This window comes from Crocodylus porosus, unplaced genomic scaffold (assembly GCF_001723895.1).
Source record: "Crocodylus porosus isolate Cpor-Errol unplaced genomic scaffold, CroPor_comp1, whole genome shotgun sequence".
Taxonomy (NCBI): Eukaryota; Metazoa; Chordata; order Crocodylia; family Crocodylidae; genus Crocodylus; species Crocodylus porosus.
The window spans coordinates 18,337,190-18,354,069 of record NW_017728925.1 but is presented as its reverse complement, the minus strand read 5'-3'; the positions used below and the strand labels follow the sequence as shown (position 1 = coordinate 18,354,069).

Here is a 16,880-nt window from a genome sequence, read left to right as displayed (position 1 = left end):
GTGCTGTCTGTCAAACTGAATAACATGTTTAAGGGTTTGTTATCATGCAGCAGAATCTTCTGAGTAAATACTGAGAACAGTAGGGTCACAATCCAGTTTTGAATAAACTGTGTGTCAGAATAAGCTGTTCCATTCTCATATGTGCTTATTATCATTAACACATCCACTGCACAATTTTTTGTTTACGTATAGTCTTCCTTTACACCTAAAGTACACTAGGAATTTCTTAAAATCAATTGCTGTTCAGTGCCCATTCAATTAAAAAAGAGAATAAAATCACAGGTACCTGCAGTTACACTATTGATGAAAACAAAACTATAAAAGAATTAAGAGGCTTCCTTGATTCTGCATGGTAAAATGCCTCAGTAGTGTCAGGCTCTTCTTTAAACCACATTAATCTCTTCAAACTTTTCTTGAATGCTCCTTTGAGTTGCAATTGATTAATAATTCCATGTTAAAGAAAAAAATGAGAATTGAATACCAAACTGAGAGTTTGAAGTAGATTAAAAATGACTTGCAACACACAGAATTGCAGTCATTTTTCATAAATTTCACTGGAATCTAAAACGTAGCTGTAAAATTATTTAAACGTATTTAGTATTCATGCAAATTGTACTGGTAGTGAAGGAAAAGGTTGATTAACTTTAGTGAAATTTGGAAAACTTTCCTGATCCAGCTAGCATCTCTGCTGCGGACTAGTTTTTTAAGTCCTAGTGGACAAGGTATGTGGTTTTAGTAGCATGATTCTATGATGCTACTGAATTCCTACCTTACATTAATAATTTAAAATTATATTGTAAGTAAAATATCTTTATTATGTTAGCTTGTCTTTGGACTAACTTCATGTGTATTAACGACTGATTAAAAATGTATAATTAATGATTTGTAAAAACAAAAAATGGTTTAAAGGGTTTGCAATGGATGAGAGGCTGTATAAGTAAATAAAAAACGGAGTTATATGTCTTCCCTTGTTACTATATATGAAGCAGTTACTGTTCTTTTAATTATGAGCCTGCAAAAAGATTTTAATGTTGCTACTATGCTGCAGGGAGCACCCAAGAAGACAGGACATTATGTCTAGGATGCATAAGCAACACTGCCAAAATTTGGAATATTCTTAATTGGAAAGTCAGACTCCTTAACCTACAGCATTAAGAGTCAGTAGAGAAATCCATGAAATATGAAAGTTGAATCTCTGCTTCTGGAACTTGTGTCACCGAAATGCACAATGCTAGTGGGTTTTCCAGTCTTCCGCATACCTACATTTGGTGTGTGCACTATTCATAGGGATAACTTAAAAATAATAGCTGTAGCATAGTGTGGTCTCAAAACTTAAGCATTTTTTTTGCCATTTTAAGGGAAGAACGTCATTTTTCATTTTCTACTGGTTGGCAAATTTCTTTCTTTTTTCTTTTTCTTGGTTTTTTTTTTTTTACCCCATTTTTTAGTATAATAGCTTAAAAAGTGCCAAAAGTTGGTAAATTTCCATTTTTTTTCTACCCGAAAAGGTCAACTTAATTAAATTGTCATTATAGTCAACCTTAAATGGCAGAAGTTCGTTGTGTATCAAGCATGTAGAAATGTATTCTACCAGCTTGTTGAAATGGGCATTGAGGTCTGGAGATGAGCATACAATATAACCCTCTTTGTTTTCATTGGGTGTTCAACTGGTTAATGTGTGTAATATCCTGTCAGAATAAGTAATGCAGCTAAGAGCCATGTGATAACTCAATTTTACTTCTTTAGTGATGGTTCTTTTTTCTTTTCTTTTTTAACTCTACGGCAAACAGATTAAAATGTCTAACTTTAACGCTACATTTTAAACACCCCCCCCCCCCAATAGGTTGTTCTATCTGGTGGAAAATTCAACAATATCAAAAATAAACAAGGAACACACAGTAATCATAGTTCTGTTAGATGAGACGTTGTTTGCTCAGTTCAAAATGCAGCATGTTTTTGCATTACATGATACAAGCATAAAAACCGTCAATTGGTGTCACACTGGAATGATAAGTTTAAAATTTCTGGAGATTAATTCATTAAAATGGGTAGAAGATTAATATTTTTCTGTCAAGATCAATGCTGCTTGCTTTTTTACACTAATTGTCAGAATATCTTGCTAGGGCTACTGAAGGGTAGTGGTGTGCTGTAAGACCATCACATCACAGAAAAATGATTCAAAGGCAAACTGTCCTGCACCCTCTGGTATCGACTTGCAAATTAGCATCTGGAATGTAATTAAACAAGCTTAATGAAAGTAGCAGCTGAATACTGCTGGAAAAGACAATCAGCTTTTTTCCCTCTGATATATATTCTGTACTATTGAAGCTGATCACCAAACACATCGTGTGAGCACAGTTAAAAAAATTAGCATTTATTTGAAGAATAGGAACTGTTTTTCATTCTGTTATGCTTTTGGCATGCACTGGCGTCCCATGAGAGCCATGCCACAGCAGATAGTGCACAATATTTATAAATCCATGACAGGCAATAATAGCAACTTGAAAAATTCTTTTGCTAGAATTTCAAGTTGAGAGCTGCCAAAAGCTGAGAGGATCAAATCTGCAGTGGCAGCTGCTGTGCCCTACAGTTAGAACTGTAGACTTTGAAGATGCTCAACTTGAAAAAAATGAAGACTGCAGGCTTAGCCAATTTTTGCAGGTTTCTAGAGCCCTGGCTCTCTGCCTTTTGAAGATGAGTTGCTGAAGCTTCTACCACTGCCTGAGGCATGCTAACACCAGCAGGATGTGTTTTTCTCATAGACTTAGTGTGTCTTCAGTTTTAAGTAGCACATGCTTTGTCAATGCCAACTGTGATGGTCCTTCCCCTGGTTGCAGTGCCGAGAGATGATCTTTACCCAACATCCTTCAGAGAAACTGCTAAGATAGATGGTGACGTACTCAAGTACCACTTCTGCAGTCTGATTTATGGAGGCATGTTTCATTGTGAAGCAAATGCTGGCCTCTAGAGGAACCATTATAGATTGCTGAAGATGTGAACACTTTCAGCCCTGAAGGCCTGTAGATGCTTCAAAAATGTGATGCCAAGCACCTAACTACTGCAGAACAATATTAATTTGTCATGTGGGCAGCTATAGATCCACTTTAAATAACGTAAGTGGAAGAGCAGCACGCCTAATACAGTGTTGCAGGCTTAGATCTTGCAGTGCAGCCAGTTCTTCCTTTCAGTCAAGTAAGTAACCACATGGTTTTAAACACAACATTCATTTTTTCAGTTTTATTCATGGATGCTCAAGTTAAACAAACAAACCAACTTCAAGGGATAGCAACCATTGAAACCTGGGATAAATTCTGCCTACACTGTAAGGTGCTGGAACTTGTGACTTATCTATGTGCTGGTTGTTGAGTCCCCAGGGGGAACTGGAACACAGATCTTTAATAATATAAATGTTGGTGGTTGACCCTGTCACTCACAGAGGAGGAGAAGTTTGTAAGTCTGAAGAAAATTACTTGATAAAGTGCAGCCAGCATGGACTTACATTATTTCAGGCACCTGACGAAAGCTTCGTGTTCTGCTGAGCAAAGATGCAGGCTGCTCCTGCGCCTCATTTTTCTCCCATATTTCATGAAACCAGCTGAGTTTAATAAGAGGAGAAGCCAAAAGGAAGAGACTCCAGAAGGAAGAGTAGCAGCAATCATAGAAAACAGTGACCTCAGAGAAACTGAATGGAGGGGTGTGCTATGTTCAGTTGCAGAGGACAAAATAAGAGGAAGAGAAATGCAGAATTGAAATAATTACCTTTGAAATGGAGTGCTGGAAAAGTGTGAAGATGTGCAGCATTTGTGATCATGTGCCACACATGTTAATTGCATGTGGTAGTAAATTCAGACGGACGTTTGATGTAGAAGGATACATTAGTAGAGTTGGAAGATGAGCTGTCTCTCCTTCCTGGCCCAACTCTCCCAACAACATTCCCCTGCTATATGGGAGGGTAGCCTAGTGGTTAATCCACAGAACAGGGAGCCCACGCATGAGGCTGGCTGGCTCTGCTGTCCATCATGGGGGCACCTGTGACAGATCACCTCTGCACAGGTGAGGAAACTGAGGCAGAGTTGATTGCCTTCATCAAAGAGAGGTGTGGGGCTTCATGTATGTAGGCCTCTGATATCCTAGGAGAAACCTTGCAGTCACTTGGCCTTTCCATAGCATCTATTTAAATAAAAATACTTAGGTCCTAGTTCAGTATTACAGAAACACTGGCATTGTTTTTCTGTTGTTAAACAGCCCAAGCAGAAATAATTCAAAAAAAAATATTTGGAGGGACAGTAGGAAACGTGGGTATTGCGCTGTGTGGCTGAGTATTATTTTTGTTTATTAACTACTGACAATAATACTGAGTTATTTTTGCCAACTGTCAAAACTATATAATCTTCAACAATAGTTGTCTCATCAGTCTTATTTAGACTGCATCTGTGTGACTCAGAGCTCAAGAGCAGTGACAAGCTGCATATGAATTCTGTATTCATTAGTGAGGTTGATCAAAATGCCTGTGTCCCTGCCATAGGGCTCAGGTGTGGAAGTCTGCAGGCTAATCCCACCAGCTGACATTCAGAGGTTTAATGACTCCATAGGAAGGTGACCACTTGCTGGGAGGTTTGTTGGCTGAACTCAGACAGCAGACAATAGAGATCAAGCAAGACTATCAGAGTTAAGCTGAAGAGCCTGCCTGAGATACTTGAACCCCTGTTGGCCTCAAACACAGAGCTTAAATAAATGAAAAAAAAATTAAAATCTGACCCCCTGTACAAAAATAAGCGCTTACTATTTATATGCTCTCTAGATGTTTATTCAATTACCCAGTGACAACAGACAAGCATAACTTCACTGCCTTTTATTGACGGAGCTCATGTTGACGCAGATTTGATACTTTCCTGGGTCTGTAGTCCTTCATCCACTGAAGCCAGGTATCTCTCCATGGAGGGATGCCAGGTATTAGTGCATAGAGACTTACGTTGCGATGGAGCTGTATTGTGCTATTTCTTCTTATTTTAGCTTCAGATTATTTTGGGCAGGTGCTGTTTTTACTCATGTCCTGACACGGACATTGATTCCCATTGTGGAATGAATGCAAAACTGGAAATATGAATTAATTTTTAAATGCACCTTTCTGCCTCGTAGACTGGACATGCTCTCAAATGGCTGAGATTTACCAGAGAGGAGTTCTTAAAACATGCTCCTTGCATCTATCAAAGCATAATTTCTAGACACAAGTCAGGTGTGAAAGTGCCTAGGGGTGATTTCTTTTTGGAGTTCTGAGCGATAACCCCGCAACTCTTCCTTCCAGGATCCTCCATGCTGTCTCCAGGGAGAGCAGTCTTGCCAAAGTTGAGGTTCTGCCATTAAGTTCTTAGTATAAACTGGACTCTTCTGCATGGCCAAGAACAACAATTTCCTTCTTTGCAGAGGTAGCGCTTAAACTTTGTACACAGTACCGTAGACACGCTATTCACAACAATGCTGAACGTTCGAGATCATTTTACTACACATAGGATAGATGTTGGACAGGTAATTATTTTTGATGCATTTCTCAGGAGCAGGTGTTCCAGTCTAAATGGTTTCAGTTTTGTGTATTTCTTGTAACTGTGAAACACAGGGAAAACGGACTGGAAAATATTTCCTGTGGTGTAAAGCTGCAGTGCTGCCCCTGCAGTGAGGATTTGGGAGGCAGAGTGTAATTTCTTTGTGAGCAAATGACACTGAATCAGAATGAGGTCAGCCCCGAACTCAAGCAAGGCTGCCAGGGAGACTGCCTTCAAGCGAATAGGGCTCGTAAAGTATTTTAGTGTACTCTCCAAGAGGGCCTGGACTCCACCCCCCACCTTTTACAATACAGGTTGAACTTTTGCACCCTCTCATTCTTTCCTCAGCACTTTTGATGACAGTGATCCAAGTATGGGCTGCTTTACCTGTCATTCTTATGGCATAAAAGTATCTTCAAATGCTTCTTGCTTGGTTTGCATTTCTTGTCCCTTCCGTTGTAGCCAGGATGCAAAATAGCAGCATGAGGCAGCATAGTTGTAATATTAAGAAGATTGAGAATTTCAGGTTACAAAGCTAAAGCTTGCAGCATGGTAAAATTTACAGTCCCTTTAGTCGCTGAATTAAGTCCCTATCATTCTGACAGTCTGTTTCCTAAAAAGTCTGAACAGTGTCACAACATCACAAGTGATGGTTTATAAATGTTTCCATGTTAATTCGTGGTGGCAACAAATGTAAAAATAGTCCAAAGAAAATAAAAAACCCTGAAGATTCGAGAGAGGGCTTGTAATTTAAGGTGCCGTACCACTGGAACAATGGATTGCACTAGTCTTCGTGTAAGGAATGAAATATAGGATTCGAAGCTACCACTCGGTAATGTTGGTCCCTATAAGTTTTTTGTCTTGGCAGGTAATTCGGCATAAATTGTTAATGTAAATCCAGGTTAGTGGGGAAGACATTATTTTACTAAAAAAGATAAACTGCTGATTAATTCAGTATAGAACTCAATTACAAATTGAAAGTGTCTCTGCGGGACTCCAGTACCCTAAAGACAGCAGATGTTGAATTGATACTGCAGCATATTTCACACTGGTATGAAATATTAACATGGTTTATTATACTTGTGTGGTGTACAATATCAGAAAGGGGGGAGGTGGTGATGAGTCTGGGCTTGCAAGCGTCTGTACCAACGAAACATGAAAATACTTTAATCACAGGGAAGAGTAATTAGGGATTTTGTGAGAGGCACAGTTTATTTGAAGGAAATATCTCAGTAGAAAACGGTAAGTTCAAAATAATAAAAATATTTACATTGCGTTTTCATACCGTATATAGTAGGTACCACAAAAATGTGCATCACGGTACCAAATTACTGAATGTTTTTAAACAAACAAAAGCAAGGATATTCAATGTTAAAACTTAAACTGCTCTGTTTATACACTTGGTAGCCCTAATTCCCAGTCAGACTCCAGTTTGGACAACTGCCTGCACCGTTCATCTGCTAAAGGATGCGGCCTTCCCCGTTCCTCCTAAAGTACATTTCCTGCTGGTGGGATCCCGTGTTCAGCCCAGAAGTGGGTGAATTTCCACAGTAGTTTAAATGACTATTTTTACATTGCACAGCAGCGTAAGTGCTTGAAAGCACGTTGTAGAATCCGGACTTGAAACACTTTTGATTTGGCATGCCTCAGGTGGAAAGGAGCATCCATTTTAAGCGTGGTCAGATAGGAGTAAGTAATGGTCGGTGTGCGAAGTGATGTCTTGGGCACAGATGGTGTATTTTGTTCTGATTGCTTTATGGTGGTCTGGCGAACTCTGTGACTTGCCTCACTTAAGCAGATGAGCGGTGTTAGGTAGGAGGACTACACCAAGATGCAGGAACACGCGTTTGTAACGTAGGTTTTCTTGTTTTCTTTAAAAAGTAGTCTTAAAACTTGCTCAAAAGCTAGGCCCTAGGGATGTGTGCAAGTGATCTTGTAACATGGCTTCTTCCACATACACAGCACGGCCCAAAGGATTCCTTGGGGACGTATTGTGCAGAGACACATTTTGTAAAATGTCTAGGCAGTGCAAGGGGCTCACTATGCTAGGAGATATCATTTAAATGGAGTGGCACAGTGGTGCGCATGTATAAGAGATGTATGCTAATATGGAGGGCTCCTAGCACCAGCGGTAATGCATGTGAATTTGGATGCCTTCAGTGTTTTCCCTAATTATGGCTTTAAGCAGGATTGGAAAATCAGGCCATAGTTGCATTAGTGTGGTCCAAACAGCTCGGACTAACAGCAGCAACAAACTGGGATTATTGTGGTCTCTGCTTGCCTTTACTTTTCCCGTCAGCCAGAGTATTCCAAGTTTTCTTGGTATTTATTTTTAAAGGTCCTTCTGTAACAATGTTTATGAAGTCTGCAGGCTTCTTGTAAGGGTTTTCCACGCGACGCATGGATTGCGGTATTCTGTCCGGGTGGAACGGAGGACGCTGTTTTTATCCCTGCGCAGGCAGATGTGCTGGAAACCCTGCGGCACCACCTAAGCACTGTTCTGCACACGAGCAAAATACATTGCATTTTCATAGGCCATCGTTCTGGCAAACGAATCTTGGCAGCAGAAGATTTTTGGCGCTTTCCGGTGATTACCTTTGTTTTCACTATTGCTTTCCTTGTTTTTACTCTGTGTAACTGTTTCACCTGATCTCCTTAAGCTTTGAGTGTTTCCCACTGAACATGCAGGATAAGATTTTTAATAATGCATTGCAATTAAATATACAATCACTCTCTTCAAAGATGCACTGAGCCTCTGCTCTGTCCTGTCAACGCTCCCATCCCTCTCTTATGCTGTACGTCTAAGGATAGTGACAAATGCAGCGACCTCCTGTGTCCCTCTTCTCCTTTATTTACTGTTGATATTGGTGAGATCCAAAAAGTCTCGGGGTGTTTCATCACCTAGCTTGAGGATGACAGAGGCAGAGAAGAGTAATCACGAAGTTAACAACCTGTTTGCTTTCTCCTCTTATGCACGTCTCCCTCCCGCCGCTGCTTAAGCTGCCAGGTTCTGGGCTCGCAGAGCACTGACCACACCAAATGTACAGGAGTCCTAATAGTTTCCTCTTCTGATCACTCATCCTCCTGCTGCGATTTTTTTGGCATATAAATACAGGCTTGGGGGCGGTTTTTTTAGCTGTTCAAAAAAGCCCCAGGTCCTGTCTGTCCCCCCATATATCTCAAGCATACTTATCCATCCATAGCCCCATCTTGCATTGTTCACAAACTATAAGATTTTTTTTTCTACTCTCTGCCCCTAACTGCTCCTTCATGACCCTTTATAGTACATACAGAAGATGACGGGGGAAGAAAAGGCAACAAAACAGAATATGAAGACAATGTCAATAACTCCCCCCCCACCATTGGCACCAGATGCAGTTCAATTAAACTTAACAAATCCCAGGAGAGCCCTCACAAACTCGGTTCACCTGGACAAAGTGAGATGAAAACAAAGTAAAATCTCTTTGTTAGGGCATGCGCTATATTCAGTTAATGCCTAGCTGTGTGCTTTGTAGCTCAAAAATACCGTTATTGCTCATCTACCTATGACACGCATTACCTAAACCCCAAACTACATGAAGTACTGTGATATATTACTGGCATTTAAATCCTTTGAGATACTAAAATTAAATACACCAACACTTCCTCTCATCATCTCAGTTCAAGTTAAAATATAGCCAAAACAGATTCCTTTTAGACTAAATGGTGGCTTTCAACCTTCCCTTGAAAGAAAAGAAATCCAAATACTTTGCTTTAGAGCTGTCTTCACAGCTCCATTGTCTCCTTGGGCTTTCCCAGAAGATTTTAGCATTGCTTCCAGTTATGTATCGATCTTCAACACAATTTCTCCCAGCAGACAGGCACATCCGCATTTTCACATACTGTAGTCGGCTGATTACTCTTCCAAAGTCTAATTATCCTTCTGTAGGCACTTATGTCCTTCAAGAGGTATCATTTTCCTAACCCCAAACTCCCAACACTTCTTATAGATTTTTACTACACGTCTGTCCTCGAGTTCTCGCCACTGTTCCTCACACCTCTGTTTCTCCCTTACAGTAGTGTGTGGGCTTTGCTTTTCTCAGTACAGTTAGGACTTTGAACAGATCTCATCAGAGCACGGAAGAGCCCACTTTGACGACTGTCTGATTTGGTTTTTTGCAAAATGCTTGTGTCCTGTGGAAGCTTTACTGTCTGCTGATGCTTCAAAAAACCCCCACTAAATGTGCTGGAGAATTTAACTTGCGTAGATGACATCAAACCAGGATATTGCTGGCCAGGCAACAGACATTCCCAGACATTTCTTCTACATTGCTGAGAATCTAATTTAAAAAAAAATCTCGCACAGATTTAAAGATTGAACAGAAAGACATCTCCTGTATAACTTCCTTGCCAAGTATCCAGAACATCACAGAAACAGTATTGTCCAAGCAGCTGCAGCTACCGTGTTTAGTTGCGCCGTTAGTAGGCACACGTGATAGAATTCTACTAAAAGCTTTTAGCAAAGATGGGATTATTTTGATGTAGAAATAACTGCATCCACTGCAGCAGAGTCCTTTAAATTTTCACTTAAGTGATTTTTTTAAATTTGAAATTCCAACTAAGCAAGAAGAGAAATTTGATTCTGCCTGTAGACAAGAATCATGTGGAAAAGTTCCTTCGCAGTGCTATTTGGGCCTTTCCCTATAGCAGATGCAGAGAGGTAATCTATCAGTTTGTGAGTGTCTACAAAATGCAACTCTCCAGATAACAGGTTTAAAGTAAAGATTTAATACAGTCTCCATCTACTATGATGTTGCAGTGACAGTTTAAAACTCATTCTCTAAATCTCAGCAGACTTTATAGCTAGCAGTGGGCCAATATAAAGTTTAATGGCATTACAACACATAAATCATCTTTTAAAGATGCTACCAGTAGCTCCAATATTAAATGCAGACAATCGTCTACGTTATAAATAATTTATCAAACACCATTTCAGATTAGCCTTCCATGCTGAGTTATTTATTTTAGCCTTTACTGTACTATTCCTAAGGCACGGTTTGAAAGATCCATTACTGGTCAGTTTAATGAACTTGGGGGTCTGTTTTTCCCCCCTCAAGCACTATGGTACAGCTGTGGTGACCATTACATGGCTGATCTGGACCTCTTTGTGCCTTTTACAAGTGCTGCCCATTTGTCATGTAGTGGTAAATGGAGTTGCACATTGGAGTCCTGGGACACATTGTGTGTTGTAGTGATGGAGACAAACAGATAGCTCTATAAAATGCTGCTTGTCACAGCTGACTTGTATTACAGTACATCACTCTTACTGTAATCTCATTTAAGAAGCAGTGTGGACCCGAGAGAATGATATTCCCAGTTAGCTTGGTCTTTGCAACCATAAAGTAGGAAGCGCTCCTTTTATATACTCTGAACTTTTAGGGTTTTTTAGATTAATTATTACAGTGACTCATTCATGCCACTGTAGTTAAGACTGTGTCAGCATTTTCATTATAACCCCCTATTTTCTGCCTGTAAAAATCTCCGCTCCTTGCTAGAACTTTGCTTGCAGGGTCTCTACTGTGGAGAGCGGTTTTTCACAAGGCCGTTCTGGTCATCTTTCTAAATTACAAAAATGGGAGGAAAACAATATTTCAGTCGCGTTTGGATTCTGATTTAATTAAAATGACTTCATTTTAATGAAACGGGTCCAACTATTGCAGGTTATGGTCCTCTGGCGTTTAGTATTCTGAGACTATCTTAATTATAACAGACATCTACCAGACAGAGATTGCTTGGCTCCTCTGGGTTTTTAAAAAGTATTTTGCTAACAATAGTGTAATGCATAGGCTGCATTTTAAAAAGAAAAAAGTGCCAAAATGCTTATTTACTTAACATACTGAGAGGACTGAAGAAAGGTTTTACATTAAAAAACCAAGAAACAAACAAAACCCAAAAAGAACAACCTGCAGCTCTGCTCAGATTAGCAAAAGCCAAGACCATTAGGAAAACTGAAGCAGGTAAGTACCACAGGCTAAGGACAGTGCGACTTTTTGTCTTGAGCCATTTATAATGTTTGCCTTTTGATTTAAAATTTCATCTTGGCTTATCTTGGAGTTTAAAGTGTGTGGTTTTGCCCAAAGAGAACTGAAATGTCCCTGTCGTGCTAGGAATCCAGGCGAGGAACTTATTCTTGAGCCAAGCGAATAAAGTCACCTGCTATGGGAAATGCGCAGAAATGAGCAGCTTGTTTGTTCCGAGGGAATCTGTACGAGGTGTGCTGAACACGCGTCAAGATGGCATCGGGTAAAGTAGGAGCGAGGGAAGAACCCGCGCTACTTCTGTGGCTGAGCACAGCCCTCTTGGTCAATGCCATAATAAAGCTGTGAGACTCTGAACATTGCTAATAACAAGCTCTTCTCCGGAGGGTCGCTGGAGAACGCGAGGTGTGCACCGGGAACAGACATGATTGTAGCCGAGCTGCTTTGGGGATCCTCTTGAGCTGCACTTGAATGCTGGGGCTTGTGTAGCTGCTGCCTGAAGCTGATGGCAGTCTAGGAGTGCAGTACATCCCCTGGAACGGTTATCTTCACGTGGCAAAGTATGAGAGAGGTTTGAGGGCTTCACGTGATGTGAACAGAGCTGCATTTTGCAAAGCCAGCTTTGAAAGCTAGCTTGCCCTTGCACTCAGGATTTCCCATGGCAGCGAGTCGGCTATTCAGATGAATATATCTGAATAAAAGGGGTAGCTGGAAGTTCCAAGCTCCCTCGCCCCATTAAGCCTCGGTGGGACAGCAGGTTAACTCGAGACCCTCACGCTGGCACACAGCGTTGCTTGTGGTGCTTATTGCAGATGAGAATAAATCTTTCTGTTCTCTGTTTCTTGCCTTAATTCTTATGTAGTGCATGGGTCCTAATGCCTAAACGAACACGCAGCGTGCTAACCGGTAGCATATGAACACTGACAAGAGACTGCTTTGATTTTTGTCGTCTAAAAACCTTAAGCAAACAAACAGTGCGAGATGGAAATAGCGTGACGTGCTCGTTCGTTGCAAGTCGGTAAACGGCGCGCTTGTACCTTGCACGTGATCTTTTTTGCCTCATCTCTACTCCTATACCCAGCTCGTTCTGCCAGGCAGTGCTGAATTTACTTCAGAACGGGGTGGGCAAGAGACCTCTCCGTTGCCAACCGACTGTGAGTTGCCAGATGAATTTTTGCAAACTGCTCTTTTTCCGGAGAGTTGCTTCTGAAGGTAAGGGGAGCGGGTGATCCCTTAAGCTTGGCCAGCGAGCAAAGATTAACAAGCCAGCCATCAGATATTTTCAAACAAAAAGCGAGGCCCCAAAATTCTTGTCACCGCAGCATCTGGAGTGGCTTAATCCTTCCTGTCACAGTTTAAAGAGACTAAAGAGACCCAGTCCTAGCATGGCGAGATTTTTTTCCAGGCTAGGAAATCAATTAAAACACACATTTCTTGTAGATCTCATAGCAGCCAAAGTAGCTGAAGAGTTTTTAACCCTGACTTCTCAGTACCATTCATTTGCTAACATAACGCTGTTGGTCTTTGAATAGGCTTTTGACATGGTTCATGGCTTGCTTTCTGAGCTCTAGGAAATGATAGCAAATGCATAGGCAAAGCCAGAGTGTCAGCACGTGGACTCGGGGTGCAGCAGGTTGTGTTACTGTCCTTCTCGCTGTCTGTGACTGTAAAGTAGTCGTATCCCACTCTGCTTCTGCAGTACGTGTTGCTGACTTAAAGCACTGGCTCTGACCCAGTGATTTGAAGAAGGGTTGGTTGGCTCTTCTCTATCTTTCAACCCTGCTTAATCGCATCTTTTAAAGTTTAGGAATAAATGTCTTGTTCTCTGTGAAAGCAATTGCTGGTTGCTTCAGGGAAGTTGACCTGAGTGGGAGGGAAGGCAGGGGGCCCCTGCAGTCACTAGCGGCAGACGGTGAGTCACGAGAGGCTCCCGATGCGCGGTCCACGCTGAACCCCTTTTCCAGGGCTGTGTGCTAGTGGCCTACTCCCCAGCGTGATTCACGTGGTCAGCTCCAACGGGTAATTGTGAAGATGTTGCTTCCACAAGTTTGAAAAGTGACTTGCAATGCTCTGGGTCTGGTCAGTGGTTCTCAGTCAGGTGTTAGGTTTTATTTCCAACACAGCTCTCTCTGGCTGGGTCTGTAGAGGGAGCTAATGTAGCTGTTTTCTGCTGCAGGCTATGGACAGGCCACTATAATGGGGATGTGATCCACCATATCCAAAAATATGGTTTCTATAGAGCAAGTTTTGCCCCAAACAAAGTAATTTTCTGAAGGGTTTTGTTGTAGGTGTGTATAGAATAACAGGTCTGTTGTCATGTACTCTTTCGTGCGGGGGTTGAAAGGTTTTCTTATAGGAGATGCTTATTTGAAGATTATTGTGCAGCCACTGGTCTGATTCTCAGAACTGATTGCAGTCTCTGCCAGGTCTCCTGCATACCTACCGTGCAGCGGTGAGCAAGTCAGATTTCTGAGAAATGGGGCACGTCAAACGCTTGCACCGTGCACATTTAAGGAAATGCACATCCTTGCTGTAGAGGACAGACTATTTGTATTAGCAGTGCTAACCAAAGAGCTGTGCCTGTGTGACAGGGAGCAGCTTCTGAACTTCTGCAGGACTCAGCACTGCACAGCTTCAGCCATGTTGGGAACGGTTGCCTTGGGTATACTGGGAAACGGCAGGGTTAATTCTGAGTCCAGACTTCCTTCTTCACTTTGTGTGCTACATCTATACCTTATTTTTAAGTGAGCTCTGGACATTACTGCCACTACTGGGAGCCTGTTTAATGTATGTGCTGTACTTTGGTTGCCATGTCGACTGTGTGTACGGTCTGTGGAATCAGCTACTTGTGGAATATCTGCATTTACAAATATTTGATTTTACAGTTCTGAATTAGTAAATATATATGCTCTTCTCTGATAGTTTCTCTAAGGCTTGCCATGCTCCCATTCTTGCTCTGTTGCCAAATTGAGTATGCAACAAGATTTAAAACTCCAAAAAGAAGCCGGCTCGAACTGTAGCGTTCTGACTAACGTCTGCTCTCCTGCTTGCACTGACTGTTCACGAGGCCCCCTCATAGCTTTCTGCTTCCGTACTAGATTGGAATAAGAAAATACTAGCCAGCTAACTACTACCGTTCAGTCCAGATCCAGACTCTGCTGTAACACACCTACTGTTCAGATGAGCAGAATAAATTTTGCAACCCAAGTTGGCTACATTACAAAATCATACAAATCATTTTAGTGCCATAGAGGATGTTTAAATAGTCTCTACCCAGGGAAGGCTTGTAACTAAAGTAGTATGGATCTTTGAATTAATTTGTATGCAAGTGTTACACAGAGGGTACTACAGGGAAACCTGGATTGCAGCTACCATACACATATGCATTTAAGGCTTGAAAGAAGACAGCCTTTATGAACACCAGGTTTTTTCCTCCCCTTACAGTTTCAGGTCTTGCCCTGCCATCTTCATCAGAACGGGTCCGATACCAAACCCCTAGGAGCAGACTCGTGAACAGATGACCATGACTCAGTAAACTGATTCTCAGGCTCCACAGTACTTTGCTGGTAGGCGGGAGGGAGAGACAGAGATCCTCTTCAAGATGACTTAAAGATTTGCACAGCAATGCATGCCTCCACGTGATGGTGCCAGTGATCCAGCTGAATCCACCCCAGGGCAACTGCCTCTAGGCAGTACCCCCCTCTTGTGATGATTCATTCTGTTCTTTTGCGCACTTCTCTGTTAGCTTTCCCTTTTATTTAACTAACGAAATGACACTGACGGCAACTTTGCCATCTAGCGCGCTTTGCAGCACAACTTGCACATTTACCGGAAGGACTAAACAATGGTCTCTTTGTTTTCTTTCCAGGAAGAGGAAGCCAAGCAGCTTGTGCGAGATGCCATTGCAGCTGGCATATACAATGATCTGGGCTCTGGCAGTAACATTGATCTCTGTGTTATAAGCAAGCACAAGTTGGATTTTCTCCGTCCTTATGATGTAGCCAACAAAAAGGGGGAAAGGTTAGTACTGCTGAGGTCTTGTCTTGTCCCTGCTCTCCCAGACTTGCATGCCATTCATATGATGCTTTCAGGCATTTTATTACTGTATTCCTAATTTGCAACAAATTGAAGATAGCTCAGACTTCTAGAAGACGCATGAGTTTTGCTTGGATCGCTGAGATGTCTGTCCTGTCGCACACCAAGTACCTGCCGCCTGTGGATGCGTCGGTTGCCCGAATTGTGGTGACACCGAGCGCGAGTCTGGAAGTCGCCATCAACAGGCTTCACACTTCAGTCGACCAGGACGGGGAGGGGAAGGGCTGCTGCAGAAATTTGAAAGCAAGACAAACCTCATGGGTGAAGCGAGTTGAAGGGTGATACAAGAACTCTCGAGAAGGAGTTTTATGTGCAAGCTGTAGACACTAGCACTTCAGCTGTGGGAACCCTGAACCTTTTGGCTAATCGGAGACTGGACCGGGGTTCCAGGCACTTGTTTCCTGAGCCCCCAGGCCTGCGAACACAAGGGCAGCATGGTTTTCCTTCCACCCAGGGCTGGGAATCCGTTGAGTCCAAGTGAGCTCAGACTCTCAGTGCACATTACTGCGAGTTTCACAGGTCAACCTAAGTCTAGCCTAGGGAGTCAGAAACGTAGTGCGCTGCAGCACAGATCATCATTAGCCATTGCACAACGCTTCGCTGTGGGCACAGAAAAACAACAACATAGCTCTGATTTGCGGGCGCTCTGCTGTGATTCAGTCTATTGCTGGTCGTGCTCTTGCACAGTGAGGCCTGACCAGGGTGTGGGAGAACATGCTGTGCCCGAGATGATGCGCACGTGCTCAGCAGTCCTGCTCACTAGTTTTCCCTACAGCAGAGAAACGTCCCAGAAGTGATCAGAAATGGTTGCAGGGAGCATCCATGTGGTTCACAGTTACATTTGGTCCAACCAGAACATCTTGCATTTGCCAAATGTAATTCACATTTAGCATTTAAATAATAAGACAATACATTCCCAGCCATAAATGTTGTGGGTTGTCAGTAATTCATTCCTTTCCCATGGAACATCCCTTTCTTGACCTTTTCATCATGTAGAAACTTGTGTTATTTATGTTCTCCAGCTCTTTAATTTGGCAGGCCACAGCGAGAGACAGATTCCTGCACAGCCCCTTCTCACTACACAGTTTTTGCTGTTCAGTTCTTCAGACAACAAGGAAAGGTTGCCAGCAGAACTTGCAAACTTTACAAAAGATGTCATTTTTACTGCAGCACTTCCTTCCTTTAAAAGGCAAAGCAAATTCATTCTGAATGCCCTGAATGCAGAAAC

General features: G+C 42.0%; 1 protein-coding gene across 1 annotated transcript in view; it reads left to right on the top strand.

The window, feature by feature from the left end:
* The window catches only part of PSMB7 (proteasome subunit beta 7), a 35,878-nt gene that overhangs the window by 17,838 nt on the left and 1,160 nt on the right, over window positions 1-16,880 (top strand). Inside the window, exon 7 of the mRNA XM_019541023.1 lies at window positions 15,426-15,577. Within this exon, the coding sequence (XP_019396568.1) occupies window positions 15,426-15,577 (152 nt within the window). The remainder of the gene's footprint in view (window positions 1-15,425; window positions 15,578-16,880) is intronic.